Genomic DNA, 20,784 nt, shown 5'->3' with positions numbered 1-20,784 from the left:
GGACCGCACTTGGGCGTACGCGCTCCCGCCATACTACTGTGGAATGTGCGCGCACCCCTCCCATCCACCACCGCTCCGAGCAAAACCAGTCGGTTCGCTGTTTGCTTACAACCCCACGCGATAAAATGTACAATAAAGCAATCGTTTCGCTTACAACTTCTCAGTTATGCAGTACATATACATGTTGTAATATAGTTGTTATTTAAAATGACAATATAATATCGTGGCTTGCCACGTTCGCCGTTCGACGGTGATTGCGGAGGTGTTTTTGACCTGGTGCTCTTAGCTCCGCGTACTATCTAACGGATTGTGGTATTATATTGTGGTATTGTCTGGTGGTATTGCCTGGTGGTATTGCCTGGTGGTATTGCCTGGTGGTATTGCCTGGTGGTATTGCCTGGTGGTATTGCCTGGTGGTATTGCCTGGTGGTATTGTCTGGTGGTATTGTCCTGGTGGCGTCTTCCGACGTGAGTATCGTACGCTCCTCGCATCCACACGCGAGTTACAGGCATCCTCGCGCTTTCAGATGCTATATACACTATATACTATACTATATACTACACTATATACTATATACTACACTATACACTATATACTACACTACACTATACACTACACTACTATACCCTACACTATACACTATACACTACACTATATACTACACTATACACTACACTAGACACTACACTATACACTACACTATACACTACACGATACACTACTATACACTACACTATACACTACACTATACACTACACTACACTATACACTACACTATACACTACACACTACACTATATACTACACTATACACTGCACTACTACACACTACACTATATACTACACTATACACTATATACTACACTATACTACTATACCCTACACTATACACTACACTATATACTACTATACACTACACTATACACTATATACTACACTATATACTACCATACACTACACTATATACTACACTATATACTACACTATACACTACAATATACACTACACTACACACTACACTATACACTACACTATACACTACACTATACACTACACTATACACTACACTATACACTACACTATATACTACACTATACACTACACTATACACTACACTACACACTACACTATATACTACACTATACACTGCACTACTACACACTACACTATATACTACACTATACACTACTATACACTGCACTACTACACACTACACTATATACTACACTATACACTACTATACACTGCACTACTATACACTACACTATATACTACTATACACTATACTATACACTACACTATATACAACACTATACACTACACTATACACTACTATACACTACACTATATACTACACTATATACTACACTATACACTACACTATATACTACTATACACTACACTATACACTACACTATATACTACACTATATACTACACTATACACTACACTATATACTACACTATACACTACACTATACACTACACTATACACTACACTATACACTACTATACACTACACTATGTACTACACTATATACTACACTATACACTACACTATATACTACACTATACACTACAATATATACTACACTACTACACTATACACTACACTATATGCTACACTATACACTACTATACAATACACACTACACTACTATACACTACACTATACACTACACTACTATACACTACACTATACACTACACTATACTATACACTATACACTACTATACACTACACTATACACTACACTATACACTACTATACTACACTATACACTACACTATACACTACACTATACACTACTATACACTACTATACACTACACTATATACTACACTATATACTACTATACACTACACTATACACTACACTATACACTACACTACTATACTACACTATAGACTACTATACACTACACTATACACTACACTATATACTACACTATATACTACTATACACTACTATACACTACACTATACGCTACACTATACACTACTATACACTACTATACACTACACACCACTACTATACACTACACTATACACTACACACTACACTACACTATACACTACACTACTATACACTACACACTACACTACACTATACACTACACTATACACTACACTACTATACACTACACTACTATACACTACTATACACTACACTATACTACATTATACACTATACACTACTATACACTACACTATACACTACACTATACACTACACTACACACTACACTATACACTACACTATACACTACACTACTATACACTACACTACTATACACTACACTATACACTGCTAGACACTACACTATATACTCTACACTACACTACTATACACTACACTACTATACACTACACACTACACTACTATACACTACACTATAATACACTATATACTACATTATAGACTACACTACTATACACTACACTATAATACACTATATTCTACATTATAGACTACACTACTATACACAACTATACACTACGCTATACACTACTATACACTACACTACTATACACTACACTATACACTGCTAGACACAACACTATATACTCTACACTATGCTACTAGACACTACACTATACACTACACTAGACACTACACTATACACTGCTAAACACTACACACTACACGACTAGACACTACACTATACTCTGCTAAACACTACTATACACTGCACTATACACTACGCTATACACTACGCGACACACTGCTAGACACGCCAAGGTGACCGGGCATTATCGCTCCAGAAACCCACAGCCGCTGTACGCTCATCCCGAGTCCGTCCCGATCGACCGGCCGCCACCAATCCTACAAGGGGCATCATCGCCGTAACAGGAAGCCGTACCTACACGTTCACCCTGAGCCCACCGCTGCCACCAATCCAACCGGGGCGTCATCGCCGTAACAGGAAGCCGTACCTACACGTTCACCCTGAGCCCACCGCTGCCACCAATCCGACAAGGGGCGTCATCGCCGTAACAGGAAAGGCCAGATTAACACGTAGGAGGCTTTCGCGACCAATACTATTCATAATAAAGGTTTTTGGGTTAGATCGCGTTATTTATAAATGTGACGTAACCCTCCACCACCCGACACGGCCAATCAGCAAAATAAAGTGTCACGTTTACAAAAGACAATTAGTTCACTACTTTAGCCCACCGGTGTGTTGAAGAGTGAATCCACAACATTTACAGTTTGAGTAGTACTGTGACGTTTCGCTGGTAATTACATCCAGCATCATCGGGCAATTCGCCAGAATGGTAAAGCCCTCACTTGCTCCCGGTCTTAAATAGAGCAGCAGCAGGGTGACGTCATCACTTAACTCATTTCAGGTGCAGTAATTATATAATAGATTGGTAATCAGTCAATGGTTATGATTAGTAATGAGTTGTAGATTAGTAATTATTTGTAATGTGTGTTATTGTGATTATATGCTATGTTAGTAATCCGTTAATTAGTATGTGTTTCTCCTATAAGGAATTGTAATATGTATTATTTAATAATACGCTTCCAAGCTGCACTAAGCCTGTAGCTGTCAGAGCGATTAAAGTTATTTCTATTCCTCTCAATTTCAATGGATTCTCTAATTAGTCTTTGTCAGTAATAATTAGTTTTACACAACACTTCAACGTTATCAAAATCAATTGAGTGTCCTTGTTGGCAAGCATGTTCTGCCACTGCCGACAGTTGTGTTTGAGATAATTTAATATTTCTTTGATGTTCTTTTAGTCTTACGCTGATGTTACGTCTCATCTGTCCAATATAGCATCTGCCACATAAACAATTAATCCAATATATACCTTCTGTTGATAATTTAGGTAATGCGTCTTTAGTGCAAGATACTAGTTTTTGAATTTTGTGTACTGTACCAAATCTTACTGTCATGTTTTGCTTTTGCAGAACACGGGCTAATTTGTCAGTTACTCCTGAGATATATGGAATTTTTATTGTTTTAACAATCTGATCGCTTTCAGCAGTGTTGCTTTGCGATCGTGATTTGGCATTCAGTGCTCTGTTAATTTGAGCATTGTTGTAGCCATTCTGCCGTAGTGCTTCTTTAACGTGTTTGATCTCTCTCACTAGACTCTCACCATCTGACACTGTTTTAGCCCGATGTATGAGCGTCTTGATAAGAGAGGATTTCTGAGCTGGATGATGATGATGATGATGCGAATATACATTCAGATAGGCATCAGTGTGCGTTTGCTTGCTGTAAACGCTGTGTGTCATTTTACCGTTTAGGCCATGTCCGGGCAAAACATCTAGGAACGGGAGTGTGTCGTTCACCGCCGTGCCCTCGAGCCTACGATGGCAACCAACGCCACCGCCGCCGAAGACGTCGCCGGCGTCGAGGAAGCGGCGTGCGACGTGGACCCCGTGACCAAGCGGGCGGTGTACGCAGGTGTCTACGGCGCGGTGTTCGTCCTGGGCCTGCTCGGGAACTCGGTGGCGCTCTACGCGTTCACGTGCGGACGCCGCCGCCGCCGCCGCGGCGGCCGCCGCCCTGGGGGCCGCAAGGCCACGGCGAGCACCGTCATCCTGGCCAACCTGGCCGTCGCCGACCTCCTCTTCGTGCTCATGCTGCCGCTGCGCATTCACTACAACGCACGGGGTACGGCGGGGGTAGGGGCGGTGGTCGGTGTTAACGTTAACACCGTACACTACATTATACACTACATTATACATTACACTATACACTACACTATACACTACACTATACACTACACTATACACTACACTATACACTACACTATACACTACACTATACACTACATTATGCACTACATTATACACTACACTATACACTACACTATACACTACACTATACACTACATTATACACTACATTATGCACTACATTATACACTACACTATACACTACACTATACACTACACTATACACTACATTATACACTACATTATATACTACACTACAATATATACTACACTAAACACTACACTATACACTACATTATACACTACATTATGCACTACATTATACACTACACTATACACTACACTATACACTACACTATACACTACATTATACACTACATTATGCACTACATTATACACTACATTATACACTACACTATACACTACACTAAACACTACACTATACACTACATTATACACTACATTATGCACTACATTATACACTACACTATACACTACACTATACACTACACTATACACTACACTATACACTAGATACTACACTATGCACTACTATACACTATACTATACACTACAATACACTACAATATACACTACATTATACACTACACTACACACTACACTACACACTACACTATACACTACACTCTACACTACACTATACACTACACTATACACTACACTATACACTACACTATACACTACACTATAAGATACACTACACTATACACTACACTATACACTACAATATATACTACACTATACACTACACTATACACTACAATACATACTACACAATACACTACACTACACACTACAATATATACTACACTATACACTACACTATACACTACTATACACTCCAATATACACTACACTATACACTACACTATACTTTACTACACTACATTATACACTACACTACACACTACACTATACACTACACTATACACTACATTATACACTACACTACACTATACACTACACTATACACTACACTATACTTTACTACACTACACTATACACTACACTATACACTACACTATACATTACACTATACACTACATTATACACTACACTATACACTACACTATACACTACACTATACACTACTATACACTACAATATACACTACAATATACACTATACACTACACTCTACACTACACTAAACACTCCACTATACACTACTATACACTATACTTTACTACACTATACACTACACTATACACTACACTATACACTACACTACACACTACAATATACACTATACACTACACTATACACTACACTACATACTACAATATACACTATACACTACACTACACACTACAATATACACTACACTATACACTACACTATACACTACACTATACACTACACTATACTTTACTACACTATATTACGCACTACACTATACACTATACACTACACACTATACACTACACTATACACTACACTACACACTACAATATACACTACACTACACACTATACACTACACTATACACTACACTACACACTACAATATACACTACACTACACACTATACACTACACTATACACTACACTATTGGCTGGCCATTGAACAATGACAGTCCACTGCATCGTGTGGCGCTTTCAGAAGTGCTGCATCTGCGGCCGTCTGGAACGCTCTTCCCTCTGATGTTAGGAATCCGCCTGCAGCTACGGCCACTCTAAAATCATCATCATCATGTAGACTGACAAACTCATTTATTTACACCTGCTGCTGCTAGTGCTCGTTGTTGTCTAAATCATCTTCTTGGTTATTTCGATAGTAAAGTCACGTGGACTGTGAGCACGATAATAAAGGCAGCGCGGTTGGCTACGTGCGGTGCGTTCAGCACAACGCGCACCTGCACGGCGATTCCTCTAAACGATTTGACACTTCACCAGGTGAGGCCTCCCTGAGATGCCGGCGTAGCTGCTTCTCACAGTGACAGCTCGCTGGCTCGCTCGCACGACGAAGAGTCTCACCGCCGCCATCCACATCACCACGGGGACGTGTGGAGCAGCAGCGATGACGACGACGATGACGACGACGATGACGACAATGACGATGACGATGATGACGACGATGACGATGACGACGATGATGACAATGACGATGATGACGATGACGATGACGACGATGACGACAATGACGATGACGATGATGACGACGATGACGATGACGACGATGACGACAATGACGATGACGATGATGACGACGACGACGACGATGATGACGATGACGACGATGACGATGACGACGATGACGACGATGACGACGATGACGATGACGACGATGACGACAATGACGATGACGACGATGACGACGATGACGATGACGACGATGACGACGATGACGACAATGACGATGATGACTATGACGACGATGACGACGACGACAATGATGATGATAACGACGATGACGATGATGACGATGACGACGATGACGATGATGACGATGATGACGATGACGACGATGATGACGATGACGACAATGCCGACGATGATGATGACGACGATGATGACGACGACGATGATGACGATGATGATGACGATGATGATGACGACGATGATGACGATGACAACGATGACGATGACAACGATGACGACGATGACGACGATGACGACGATGATGACGACGACGATGACGACGATGATGACAACGATGACAATGATGACGACGACGATGATGATGACGATGATGATGATGACGACGATGACGACAATGACGACGATGATGATGACGAGCCACTTCGCTGAGCTGTCATTCGTGACAGCTGCGGTCGCGGGCAACAAAAATCCGCCAGCTTGCGATGCGAGCGTGCGTCCACGCTCAGTCTCCACTCCTCCTCCTCCACTCCTCCTCCACTCCACCTCCTCCTCCACTCCTCCTCCTCGTCCACTCCTCGTCCACTCCTCCTCGTCCACTCCTCCTCCACTCCTCCACTCCTCCTCCTCCTCCACTCCTCCTCCACTCCTCCTCCTCCACTCCTCCTCGTCCTCTCCTCCACTCCTCCTCCTCGTCCACTCCTCCTCCTCCTCCACTCCTCCTCCTCCACTCCTCCTCCTCGTCCACTCCTCCTCCTCCACTCCTCCTCCTCCTCCTCCACTCCTCCTCCTCCACTCCTCCTCCTCCTCCACTCCTCCTCCTCCTCCTCCACTCCTCCTCCACTCCTCCTCCTCCTCCTCCACTCCTCCTCCTCCACTCCTCCTCCTCCTCCTCCTCCACTCCTCCTCCTCCACTCCTCCTCCTCCTCCACTCCTCCTCCTCCACTCCTCCTCCTCCACTCCACCTCCTCGTCCACTCCTCCTCCACTCCTCCTCCTCCACTCCTCCTCCTCCTCCTCCACTCCTCCTCCTCCACTCCTCCTCCTCCACTCCACCTCCTCGTCCACTCCTCCTCCACTCCTCCTCCTCCACTCCTCCTCCTCCACTCCTCCTCCACTCCTCCTCCTCGTCCACTCCTCCTCCACTCCTCCTCCTCCACTCCTCCTCCTCCACTCCTCCTCCTCCACTCCTCCTCCTCCACTCCTCCTCCTCCACTCCACCTCCTCGTCCACTCCTCCTCCACTCCTCCTCCTCCACTCCTCCTCCTCCACTCCTCCTCCTCGTCCACTCCTCGTCCATTCCTCCTCCACTCCTCCTCCACTCCTCCTCCACTCCTCCTCCTCCACTCCTCCTCCTCCTCCACTCCTCTTCCTCCTCTTCCTCCTCCTCCACTCCTCCTCCACTCCTCCTGATCCCTCCTCGGCCCACCCCAGGCGGCGAGTGGGTGTTTGGGGACGCGTTGTGCCGCATGGCCTCCTACGCCTTCTACGTGAACCTCTACGGCAGCATCCTCCTGCTCACGGCGCTCAGCGTCACGAGATTCATCTCCATCGTCGTGCCCCGCCGCTCGCTCTGCCGAAGCAGACGCAAGGTGTGTGGTGTGTGTGGTGTGTGTGTGTGGTGTATGTGGTGTATGTGGTGTGTTGATGTGTGTGGTGTGTGTGGTGTGTGTGTGTGGTGTATGTGGTGTATGTGGTGTGTTGATGTGTGTGGTGTGTGTGGTGTGTGTGTGTGGTGTATGCGGTGTGTTGATGTGTGTGGTGTGTGTTGATGTGTGTGTCTGTGTATGGTGTGTGCCTGTGTGTGTGCCTGTGTGTGGTGTGTTGATGTGTGTGGTGTGTGTTGATGTGTGTGTGTGCCTGTGTGTGGTGTGTGTTGATGTGTGTGTGGTGTGTGTGTTGATGTGTGTGTGTGTGAACACGTAGTTCGTGAAGCCTTCAACACCTGCCTGGGTATTTTGTACCATCGGACACTCCACCCCCACAACTCCCAATCGGTGATGGGGCAGTTGTGGAGAGAGTGGAGAGTTTCCCATACCTGGGCAGAGGTCTCACTCCGAATCAGTCGAGCGGCAATATCTTTTCATCGGTTGCGTAACGCTGTGTGGAAGCTACCTGGTCTGTCGCTCCGCACTAAGCTTCAGGTCTTCTCGGCCACGGTCATTCCCTCCCTTCTCTACGCTTGCGAAACGTGGACCCCCCTAATGGAACATCTTCACCGGTTAGAAACATTTAGGCTGGCCTGCCTACGATCCATCCTGGGTTTAACCAGACTGGATTGTGGGGGGAGCTCAAAAATCCTAGAAAGATCTGGGCAAGGTCCCATCGGTGAGCTCCTCCGGCGGGGAAGGCTGCGATGGCTGGGTCATGTAGCCCGCATGCCCAGCCACCACATGCCGAAACAGCTTTTGTTCGGCCGGATTGAGGGGGCTAAGCGGGCGCGGCACGGGCTAGAGAAGAGATGGAGTGATGTGGTAGAGGAGGACGTGGAGCTGAGTGGACTTGCCGATGACTGGTACCAGTGGTGTCAAGATCGGCCTCTGTGGAGGAGGCTCGTGAAGGATGCTACTGGGCAGTTGGAGGCAGTCGCCCTCCAACAACAACGGAGGGCGGAGGAGCGACGCTCAGAACAATGAGCGGAGCGCCGGGTGGCTAAAGCACAGCAGGTTGGCACAGTAGGGGGCACAGGCGGTGCATCAGCCAGTCATCTCAGTCAGTCGACCCGTGGCACCTGGGTCTGCCCCGTGACCTCCTGCCAGCGGGCGTTCGACACTTCACGTGGCCTCAGGGTGCACATGGCCTGGCACAAGCGTCGTGGTGACGTCACCGCCACTTAGTGGCGAATGGCGGTTGTTGTTGTTGTGTGTTGATGTGTGCCTGTGTGTGTGGTGTGTGTGTGTTGATGTGTGGTGTGTGTGTTCATGTGTGTGTGTGTGGTGTGTGTGCCTGTGTGTGTGGTGTGTGTGTGCCTGTGTGTGTGGTGTGTGTGTGTTGATGTGTGTGTGTGCCTGTGTGTGTGGTGATGTGCCTGTGTGCCTGTGTGTGTGTGTGTGTTGATGTGTGCCTGTGTGTGTTGATGTGTGTCGGTGTGCCTGTTCGGCAAAACAGCCCCCGACCTCATACTCTTTGGGTCTTACGGTAAAGTCACGTAAATATTTTCTTTAACCCAAAGAGTATGAATTCCTGCAGTCACGAAAGCTTCAAGTGAAGACCGCCTCCCTCCTCGTCGGTGCCGGACAGCAACGCTGTGGTGGGCGGCGCCGTGAGGGGAGGGCCAATTCAGATTGGCCCTTCCCCTTATGGCGTTTGCAGCCACCACAGTCGCAAAAGGGGCCTCTGGACGGGCTGCGAGGGGCTGGTAACCCCTCCACCTTCAAATAAATTACCATTATACTCCGAAAAAAAGTATTAAACGAAGCTTGTGCCGGAGGCCCCGGGGGGGACAGGCGTCTATGTCGTCTCCTGGCCAAACCCCATTTGGCGGAGCCAGGAGACTGAATCCTTACCCTCGGGGCTCCTCCAGAAGCAGCAAAAAGCCACTGCGGATGGCCACGTGGAATGCTCGAATGCTCACAGAGGAGGAGAAGTTGCCACTCCTTTGTCGGGAGCTGAACCGGTACCGCCTGGATCTCTGTGGTATTCAGGAGGTCCGGTGGACTGGCTCTGGCTCCGGCCACCAAGAGGGGTGGACAGTCCTCTACTCGGGGCAGCAGACTGCCAAACAACAGGGTGCGGCTCTTCTTCTGAACAAAAGAATGAAGGGGGCGTGGGAGCGTGGCGGTGAGGTGTGGGAAGCTGTAAGCCCCAGGCTACTTTGAGCTCGCCTTCCCATCAACCAGAGGCAAGGAGTGGTGGTCGTGGTTATTTATGCCCCCACCGAAGATGAACATCAGTGGAGGGATGCAGGCAAGGCTGATGAGTCCGATGCCTCATATGACCTCCTGTCACAGGTGCTGGCTAAAGTGGCCCCTCAGGATATAGTCATCCTGTTGGGGGACTTTAATGCCCGAGTTGGTCATGATGCTGGCACCTGATCTGGAGTGATTGAAAGGCATGGGCCAGATCAGCTCAATAACAACGGTAGGAGGCTGCTAGACTTTTGTGAAGCCTATGGGCTTGTAATTACCAACACGCTGTTCCGGCATTGGCGCATCCACACAACATCATGGATGCATGCTGGGTCCAAGCAAGAACATCTGCTGGACTACATAGTGACGGAACAGCGGATGCGGGCCCATGTCCTTGACAGGAGGACCTACCATGGAGCTGATCTGTCCACTGACCATCGACTTGTCATCTGTAAGATGCGCCTGCCATTCTTCCACTCCGGTGGTGGGTGTACACCCAGGACCCCATTAAAACCCATAGTGGCCTGGTCTCACCTAGGGGTTGGCATCGTCTCCCATTCTTCCTGATGTCAAGGGGAAATGGGCCAGGTTTAGGACTGTGACTCATGCAGCTGCAATGGCTGCATTGGCTACACAGTCCAGACCTCCCCAGAGACTCTGGCTAATAGAGGAGGTGTTCAGGATGGTTGAGAAAAAGCGACAGGCCCACTGTCATCGGCTACAGAATCCCACGTCAGAGAATGAGGAGGTGTACCGCAGTCCTTGCTTGGAGGTTCGGAGAGCCGTGAGGCGCTGCGAGGTTGGGCGGTGGTCACGGGTTGCTGAGGAGATGGAGTCTGCCTCAATGGCCCGCGATCACATTTAACTATTTAATTACATCAACAAAAAGTAACTTTCAGCGCCTCGTTTATCACCATCCTTAAGTGAAAGAACGGTGATCCAATCTCCGACCCCCAGGAACAGGTTTTCAGATTTGCTGAGCATTTCTGTGGGGTCCTGGGGGAGGGGAAATCCCTCCGCCAGGAAAACATCGTGGGACAAAGTGGGGATGACCCTGCTGAGGCTGCAGTGCCTCAAATATTGGAAGAAGTCACCCCCTGTGAGTGGCTGGCTGAGGTGCCATCTGTTGAGGAAGTACTGAAGGGGATCCAGAGTCTGAGACCAGGAAAAGCACTGGGCAGAGATGAGCTCTCAGGCGCAATGCTGAGGGAGGGTGGCGTTGTGCACAGACTGCCCTATATGACATCATAACAACAGTCTGGACCACTGTACGGGTTCCGCAGGATTGGAAGGATGCCCTGGTGGTCCCCCTCTTTCAGAAGGGGGACCGCACAGACTGTAACAACTACAGGGGCATCTCACTCCTCAGTGTGCCGGGAAAGGTCCTGGTAAGGAATATTCAACATCGCCTTGCCAGGCACACTGAGGAGATGCTTGCAGAGCCCCAATGTGCTTTCAGAAAAGGGCGGTTCTGCACAAATGCCATATTTTCTGTCCATTCCTACAGGGCCTACATCTCTGCTTTATTTACCTGGCCAAGGACTATGATACCATCAGTAGGTCTGAGCTCTGGGTTGTTCTTCGTGCTTTCTGAGTCCCTGACTCTCTGCTCACAATCATTAAGGACCTTCATGATTTTATTATGAGACCTCTTTTGCCAGTAACAAGATATAGTAATAGGTTTTACCCTTTTAACTGGCACAAAAACTGACACCTTTATTCAAGGCATCGTGTTTGCAAGAACCACAACACAAGCAGTCAAAATGCAAACAAAAGAGACAACTCTGATAATAATATGCACTGTCTTTGAAATTGATTGGTCCACACCTGAGACGGCTTTTCTTAGAGCCTAGTCTTCTCTGGTGTTGGACCAGAGACGCCAAAAGGCATACAACTCAAAAACAGCGCACTATCAGAGTACTGAGGGCTCGGGTGTGGACGAATAAAATTCAAGGACAGTGCATATTATTATCAGAGTTGTCTCTTTTGTTTGCATTTTGACTGCTTGTGTTGTGGTTATTGCAAACATGATGCCTTGAATAAAGGTGTCAGTTTTTGTGCCAGTTAAAAGGGTAAAACCTATTACTAGACCTTCATAATGGTGAGCGGGCCCGGGTAAAACTACGTGGCCGGGAGTCGGAGCCATTCCTTGTACACCTTGGAGTGCGACAGGGATGTCCTCTGACTCCCACATTATTTAACATCTATTTCGACTATGTAGTCCGTGAAGCCTTCGATGGCTGTACAGATACAATGGGAGGCTGATCGATACCCAGGTGCGGTCAAGGGATGGCTCCCTATTGGTCAACCACGTTATGTATGCCGATGATCTGGTGATTGCTGCTCAGTCAGATGAGGAGTTGGAGGTGCTGTTGCAGCCCCACCAAAACTAAGCACCGGCCTGGGTATTTTGTACCATCGGACACTCCACCCCCACAACTCCCAATCGGTGATGGGGCAGTTGTGGAGAGAGTGGAGAGTTTCCCATACCTGGGCAGTGTGCTTATGACCGAGGTCTCACTCCGAATCAGTCGAGTGGCATTATCTTTACATCGGCTGCGGAACGCTGTGTGGAAGCTTCCTGGTCTGTCGCTCCACGCAAAACTTTGGGTCTTCTCGGTCACGGTCATGCCCTCCTTTCTCTATGCTTGCGAAAGTTTAAAGATCTGGATAAAGTCCCATCAGTGAGCTCCTTCGGCAGGCAAGGCTGCATTGGCTGAGTCATTTAGCCCGCATGCCCAGCCACCGCATGCCTAAACAACTTTTGTTTGGCCAAATAGAGGGGGCTAAACCGGCGCGGCACGGGATAAAGAAGAGATTGAGTGACGTGGTACAGGACGTGGAGCTGAGTGGACTTGCCGATGACTGGTACCAGCGGTGTAAAAATCGGCCTCTGTGGAGGAGGCTCGTGAAGGATGCTACTGGGCAGTTGGAGGCAGTCGCCCTCCAACAACAACAGAGGGCGGAGGAGCGACGCTCACAACAACGAGCGGAGCGCCGAGTGGCTAAAGCACAGCAAATTGGCACAGTAGGGGGCACAGGTGGTGCATCGGCCAGTCACCTCAGTCAACCCATGGCACCTTGCTGGGTCTGTCCCGTGGCCTCCTGTCAGCAGCGAGCCTTTAACACTTCACGTGGCCTCAAACGTGCATCTGGCCTGGCACAGGCGATCTGGTGACGTCACCGTCACCTAATATTGGTCTTCATCCGGTAGTGTAGCAGTTAGCGCCCTGCGATACAAAACCAGCAGCCTGAGTTCAATTCCCTCTCACGGCCAACACAAGTGACGTTTGCATGAACCAGTCCTGGGCATCCTCCGCAAGGTTCGACTCGCTTTAGTGTCTGGTGTGGTGCAGAAACATCGTCGCAGGGGAGACAAAGGCGGCCGGGCGTGGTATTTGCCACTCACCTCCTCGTCCGCCACAGTGTTAGCCTTCATACGTGATGCTGCCATCATCATCATCATCATCGTGAACTTGCTGAACTTCGTTTGCACCCTACGTCGCCAACCGCGCTAATCGGACGTGCGGACCGAGCCAATTGTCATCATCGTGTGACGCCGGTGCCAAGGCGCCACGGGTCGACTGGCTTGAGATGACCGGCAAGACGCACCCACCTGCCACTGTGACAACCACCACCCTCGCCACCCTCGCCCACCCTCGCCCACCCAGGCGCGAGCGGTGAAGGTGTGCGTCTGCATCTGGGTTCTCGTCTCTATCCTCACGACGCCGTTCCTCACGATGGGGCAGCAGCGGCAGCAGCAGCCCGGGCAGCAGGGTGGCCGGGTCACGTGCTTCGAGTTGAACCCGAAGGGGCAGTCCCTGGCACTCCTGATGGCCATGAACTACGTGGCGCTCGTCATCGGATTCCTGCTGCCCTTCCTCACCATCGCCGTGTGCTACGTGTGCATACTACGGTGAGATTAGCGAGCGAGGCGGGACGCGGGGAAAGTCACCCGCTCGCTCACTCGTTCACCCACTGATTCACCCACCCACTCATTCACCCACCTACCCACTCATTCACCCACCCACTGATTCACCCATCCACCCACTAATTCACCTACCCACCCATTTACCCACGCACCCACTCATTCACCCACCCACTCACTCATCCACCCACCCACTCATTCACCCACCCATCCACTCATTCACCCACCCACTCACTCATTCACCCACTCATTCATCCACCCACTCATTCACCCACCCATCCACTCATTCACCCACCCACCCACCCACTCACTCATTCACCCACCCATCCACTCATTCACCCACCCACCTACTCATTCACCAAATGACCCACTCACTCAGCGTGTGCTATTCGTGCCTCCTGCGGTGAGATAGCCAGCACGGTGGAAAGTGTGGGCAGGGAGGAGGGGGGGTATCTCGCCCACTCCATGCAGGACTGCCCTGGTCTGAAACCGCATTGAGGCCACGCAAGCCTCTCCTCAGCGTGCCTGGCAAGGCGATGTTGAATAATCCTTGCCAGGAGCTTTCCCAGCACTCTGAGGAGTGAGATGCCCCTGTAGTTGTTACAGTCTATGCGGTCCCCCTTCTTAAAGAGGGAGACCACCAGGGCATCCTTCCAATCCTGCAGAACCCGTCCAGTGGTCGTGACTTGTTATGATTTCACGTAGGGCAGTCTGTGCACAAACGCCACCCTCCCTCAGCATATCGCCTGGGAGATCATCTCTGCCCGGTGCCTTTCCTGGTCTCAGACTCCGGATCGCCCTCAGTACTTCCTCAACAGAGGGCACCTCAAGCCAACCACTCACAGGGGGTGGCGACTTCTGACAATATTTGAGGCACCGCAGCCCTAGCAGGGTCGTCCTCACCTTGCCCCGCGATGTTGTCTGGGCCGAGGGAATTCCTCTCCCCCAGGACCTCACAGAAATGCTCTGCAAACCTGCAGACCTTTTCCTGGGGGTCGGAGATGGGATTACCGTTCTTTCCCTTAAGGATGGTAATGGGTGAGTTGCTGCAAGTGACCTTTGTAATGGAATTAAATAGTGATTTGTGATTGTGGGCTACTGAGGCAGATTCCATCTCCTCAGCAAGCCGCGCCCACCACTCATCCTTGCAGCGCCGCACGGCTCTCCGAATCTCCGAGCGAAGGCTGCGGTAAGCCTCCTCATTCTCTGATGTTAGATGTTGTAGACGATGCGAGTGGGCCTGTCGCTTTCTCTCAACCAGCCAGAACACCTCCTCCTTCAGCCAGGGTCTTTGGGGAGGTCTAGACCGCATATCCATTGTAGCTGTATGAGTTAAGGTCCTGAACCTCAACCATTTCCTCTTAGCATGAGGGGCGAACAATGCTAACCCCAGCTGCAAGCGATGTTGACATTCCTGCTTGCAACTATCCTCAGCTAGCCACTGTATGTTTTAATGGGGTCCTAGACGGACACCCACCACCGGAGTGGAAGAATGGCCGGCGCATCTTACAGATGACAAGTCGATGGTCAGTGGCCAGATAAGCTCCACGGTAGGTCCTGGTGTCAAAGACATGGGCCCGCATCCACTGGTCTGTAATTATAGTGGAGCAGATGTTCTTGCTTTGACCTGGCGTGCATCCATGATGTTGTGTGGATGTGCCGATGTCGGAGCAGCATGTTGGTTATTACAATCCCACGGGCTGCACAACAATCTAGCAGCCTCCTACCGTTGTTAATGAGCTGATCTGGCCCATGCCTTACGATCTCTCCAACCCAGGCATCTGCGTCACGACCCACTCGGGCATTAACGTAACTTAACAGGGTGACTCTATCCCGAGGGGCCACTTTAGCCAGCACCTGGGACAGGAGGTCATAGAAGGCATCTGACTCATCGGCTTTGCCTGAATCCCTCCACTGATGTTCATCTTCGGTGGGGGTGTAAGCAACCACCACCATGACCATTCCTTGCGTCTCGTTGATAGGGAGGTGAGCCCACATGAGCCTGGGCCTTAAAGCTTCCCACACCTCACCGCCACGCTCCCAAACCCCTTGCTTTTGTTCAACAGAAGTGCCACTCCCTGAAGTTTGGTAGTTTCCTACCCCGAGTGGAGAACTGTCCACCCCTCACGACCGGAGCCAGAACTGGTCCACCGGACCACCTGTATTCCACAAAGCTCCGGGCGGTACCAATCCATCTCCCGACAGACAAGTGGCAGCCTCTCCTCCGCAACGAGAGTCCGAACATTACACATGGCCAATCTCAGTGTTCTCATGTCCCTGGCTTTGCCAGATGGAGTTTGGACAGGAGTCATGAACGCCTGCCCCGCTGGTCTCTAGCACGGTGCTTATTTTGGCGTTTCCACCGTGGTACTTCGCGGAAAAAAGTGGCAGGTGGAGGAGTTACCAGCCCCTCCCACTCACTCAGTCATCCACTCACTCATCCACCCACTCACTCATCCACTCACTCACCCACACACTCACTCACCCACACACTCACCCATCTACTCACACCCACACACTCACCCACCCACTCATCCACTCACCCACACACTCACTCACCCATCCACTCACCCACCCACCCACTCACCCACCCACACACTCATCCACCCACTTCAAATGAGACTCCTCCATCCCTTCTCTCTTGATTCCCCGCCTGGTCACACATCACGAAGCTGGCCACGGCCGACTCCTCCCGTGACCTCCGTCTCTCGTTTGCAGGACCCTGCTGAAAATGGACAAAAACACAAAGGCCAGCAGGTACGGAGCGCACCAAATGGGCCCCACAGCCAAGATCCGTGGGCCATTTGACCTAGATTCGTGGGGCCCACAGCCGAGATCCGTGGGGCCCACAGCCGAGATCCGTGGGCCCACAGCCGAGATCCGTGGGGCCTACAGCCAAGATCTGTGGGCCATTTGGCCTAGATTTGTGAGGCCCACAGCAGAGATCCATGGGCCCTTTAGCCTAGATTCGTGGGGCCTACAGCCGAGATCCGTGGGGCCCACAGCCGAGATCCCTGGGCCATTTGGCCTAGATTCGTGAGGCCCACAGCCTTTTCAGGAACAAAACAAATAACTGGCGACGTTTGGGGCAATGGGCCTTCTTTATGGTGGGTTATCAGGTGGAGGCTGCCTCTGGTTACGACGACGTGGGCCCGTTGAGAAGCCCAGGGGTTTTGTGATGACCGCGTTGAGTAAACGGGCGTGCGAGTCATGTCGTATTGTATAGTGTAATGTGTAGTGTAGTATGTATTGTAGTGTTTATAAAGACGAGTAAACTTCTTAGGAGGCACACTCTGTTTATTGTAATTCCTTTTCCATACAGTCCTTAACACACAGAGGGGTATATGGTCCCCTCACCCGATACCTGAAGGAGGTATAGCCTCCGGACTTAGCGTAACCTACACACAGGTCTCTTGCTACCTGAGGTGGTACTTAGCGTGACCTACACACAGGTCTCTTGATACCTGAGGTGGTACTTAGCGTGACCTACACACAGGTCTCTTGATACCTAAGGAGGTACAGCCTCCAGGCTTAGCGTGACCTACACACAGGTCTCTTGATACCTAAGGAGGTACAGCCTCCTAGCTTGTGGGGACCTACACACAGGTCCCTTGATACCTAAGGAGGTACAGCCTCTGGACTTAGCGTGACCTACACACAGGTCTCTTGATACCTAAAGAGGTACAGCCTCCGGACTTAGCGTGACCTACACACAGGTCTCTTGATACCTAAGGAGGTACCGCCTACGGACTTAGCGTGACCTACACACAGGTCTCTTGATACCTAAGGAGGCACTTAGCGTGACCTACACACAGGTCTCTTGATACCTAAGGAGGTACAGCCTCCTAGCTTGGCGGGACTTACTCACACGTCTACCGCTATCCCAGAGTCCTCCGGCTGGGACCTAGGGGAGGCTATCTGACCCACCGCTGGCCCGGTGGGTCCTGACCGCTGGATACGCCGAGCCTTAGCCCTCAGAAGGGCTGGAAGGCCGGGTCCAGGGTCCTGGCTGTCTTCAGCCCGGGCTTCGGTCTCCGTGTAGGGAGAGAACTCCCCGCCGCGCTCTGCGCGGTCACCCTTCTCATACTCGTTTGTGGCCAGGTGTAACCAATCACACACTCACACGTGGCACCGTCTGATTGGTTCTCCCCAAACCGTGTCTACGATCCACTTCACCTCGTCTGACCCCACCCGTTACGTACACACAGAGAGGTAACGCTGCACTGCCCCCTTGACACCCGGTGGCAATGCAGGTTACCCAACAGTGTGTGGTTTAACGCCTCTACACATGTATCGTAGTGTATAGTGTGGCTACGGTACCCCCTGTTGAACTGTGTTCCCACCGAGCGTCCCCCTTGCGCGACCCAACATACTGAACACGCGTCTCCGCGTGCGTGTCCGCTCCCCCGTCCCCCCACCCTCCACGCCCCAGCCGCCGCGTGCGAGCTCGCTCCGCCACCACCGTCCTCGTGGTGCTCTTCGTGTTCCTCCTGTGCTTCGCCCCGTACCACGTGCAGCGCACCGCCCTGCTGCACTCGCAGCCTTACCCCGCCTACGCCCTCGCCACGCTGCCACCGCTGCCACCGACGTCACCACCTCGATCCTCCTCCTCCTCCTCCTCCGCCTCCTCTCCTCCATTCACCTCACCGCATCCTCAACCGTCTCCTCCGCCACCACTGCCCTCCTTCACCTCCTTCTCCTCCGCCACCTTCTCCTCCGCCACCTCCTTCACCACCTCCTCCTCCGCCACCTCCTTCACCACCACCTCCTCCTCCGCCACCTCCTTCACCACCACCTCCTCCTCCGCCACCACCTCCTCCTCCGCCACCTCCTCCTCCTCCTCTTCGTCGTCGTCCGCCTGCGCCCGCCTGCGGCGTCTGCGAGCGAGCGCCATGGCGTCGCAATGCCTGGCCGTGCTCAACAGCTGCCTGGATCCCCTCGTCTACTTCTTCGCCGGGGACCACTTCCGCCGCCGCCTCCTCCTCATCCTCCGCGCCTGGGGGGCCGGCGGCGGCGGCGGCGGCGGCGCAGCTCCGCTGGCCTCCTCCGCCTCTTCCGGCGGCGGCGGCGGCGGCGGCGGCGGCGGCGTCGGGTCGGCGCTGGCGTTCTTCCGCTCCGCCAGGCGGAGCCGCGCCAGCGCCGGCGGCGACGAGGACGGCGATTACGACGACGACGACGCGAGTGGAGGGGCGGCGGCGGCGGCGGCGACGACGGCGGCGACTTGTTCGTCGCGAGCGCGTCAAGCCTCCGGCGGCGGACGAGGAGAACGGAGCGGAGGAACGGGAGGCGGAACGGAGCCGGGGCCGGAGCCGGGGACGGAGCCGGGGACGGAGCCGGGGACGGAGCCGGAGCCGGGGACGGAGCCGGGGACGGAGCCGGGGACGGAGCCGGGGACGGAGCCGGGGACGGAGCCGGAGCCGGGGACGGAGCCGGGGACGGAGCCGGGGACGGAGCCGGGGACGGAGCCGGGGACGGAGCCGGAGCCGGGGACGGAGCCGGGGACGGAGCCGGGGCCGGGGACGGGGCGCGCCGCGGGTGACGGCACGGGGACGGGTGCCGGGGGTGGAACGGAGACCGGACGCACCGCGGGGGGCGGAACGGAGCCGGGGACGGGGAGAGAAGCTGAAGCCGGAACGGAGCCGGGGAGAGGCGGAACGAGCGGGGGGGCCGGGATTGGATGCAGAGACGCGGCCGGCACGAAAGAGGGAAGAGTGGCGGTCGCCGGCGCAAGAGAGGATGACGATGACGTGTTCCTGTGACGGTTGTGATCGTCGTCGTCATAATGTCCTCGTCGACAGTGACACCATCACCGTCATCACCACAACCACTTTCCATCACTAGCATCGTCACTGTTATCAACAGCACCATCATCATCGCCGTCATCGTCACCAACATCACGATCATCGCCATCATCACCATCGTCATGTCCTCGTCGACAGTGACACCACCGTCATCACCACAACCACTATCACTGCTAGC

General features: G+C 51.5%; 1 protein-coding gene across 1 annotated transcript; it reads left to right on the top strand.

Annotated features, from left to right (window-relative positions):
• LOC116956710 (uncharacterized) lies at positions 1–20,564 on the top strand. Its single transcript, XM_076063688.1, has 6 exons — positions 1–468; positions 4,259–4,628; positions 8,464–8,621; positions 14,549–14,793; positions 17,524–17,562; positions 19,238–20,564. Exons 2-6 carry the CDS (start codon positions 4,325–4,327, stop codon positions 20,562–20,564), a joined length of 2,073 nt encoding a protein of 690 aa, XP_075919803.1. The 5' UTR covers positions 1–468; positions 4,259–4,324.
• The last annotated feature ends 220 nt before the right edge of the window (positions 20,565–20,784 follow it).

The sequence above is a fragment of the Petromyzon marinus genome, unplaced genomic scaffold (genome assembly GCF_048934315.1).
Source record: "Petromyzon marinus isolate PM22_M1 ecotype Great Lakes invasive population unplaced genomic scaffold, UKy_Petmar_22M1.pri1.0 PM_Scaffold_17, whole genome shotgun sequence".
Taxonomy (NCBI): Eukaryota; Metazoa; Chordata; class Hyperoartia; order Petromyzontiformes; family Petromyzontidae; genus Petromyzon; species Petromyzon marinus.
The sequence above is the reverse complement of the archived record's forward strand: the minus strand, read 5'-3'. Positions and strand labels throughout refer to the sequence as shown.

Bases quoted from the DNA above. Each gene is read 5' to 3' on its own strand.
- LOC116956710 (XM_076063688.1), top strand. From the start codon at position 4,325: ATGGCAACCAACGCCACCGCCGCCGAAGACGTCGCCGGCGTCGAGGAA. The intron at 4,629-8,463 runs GTACGGCGGGGG...GGCCCACCCCAG, and splicing joins CATTCACTACAACGCACGGG to GCGGCGAGTGGGTGTTTGGG. The intron at 14,794-17,523 runs GTGAGATTAGCG...TCTCGTTTGCAG, and splicing joins TGCTACGTGTGCATACTACG to GACCCTGCTGAAAATGGACA.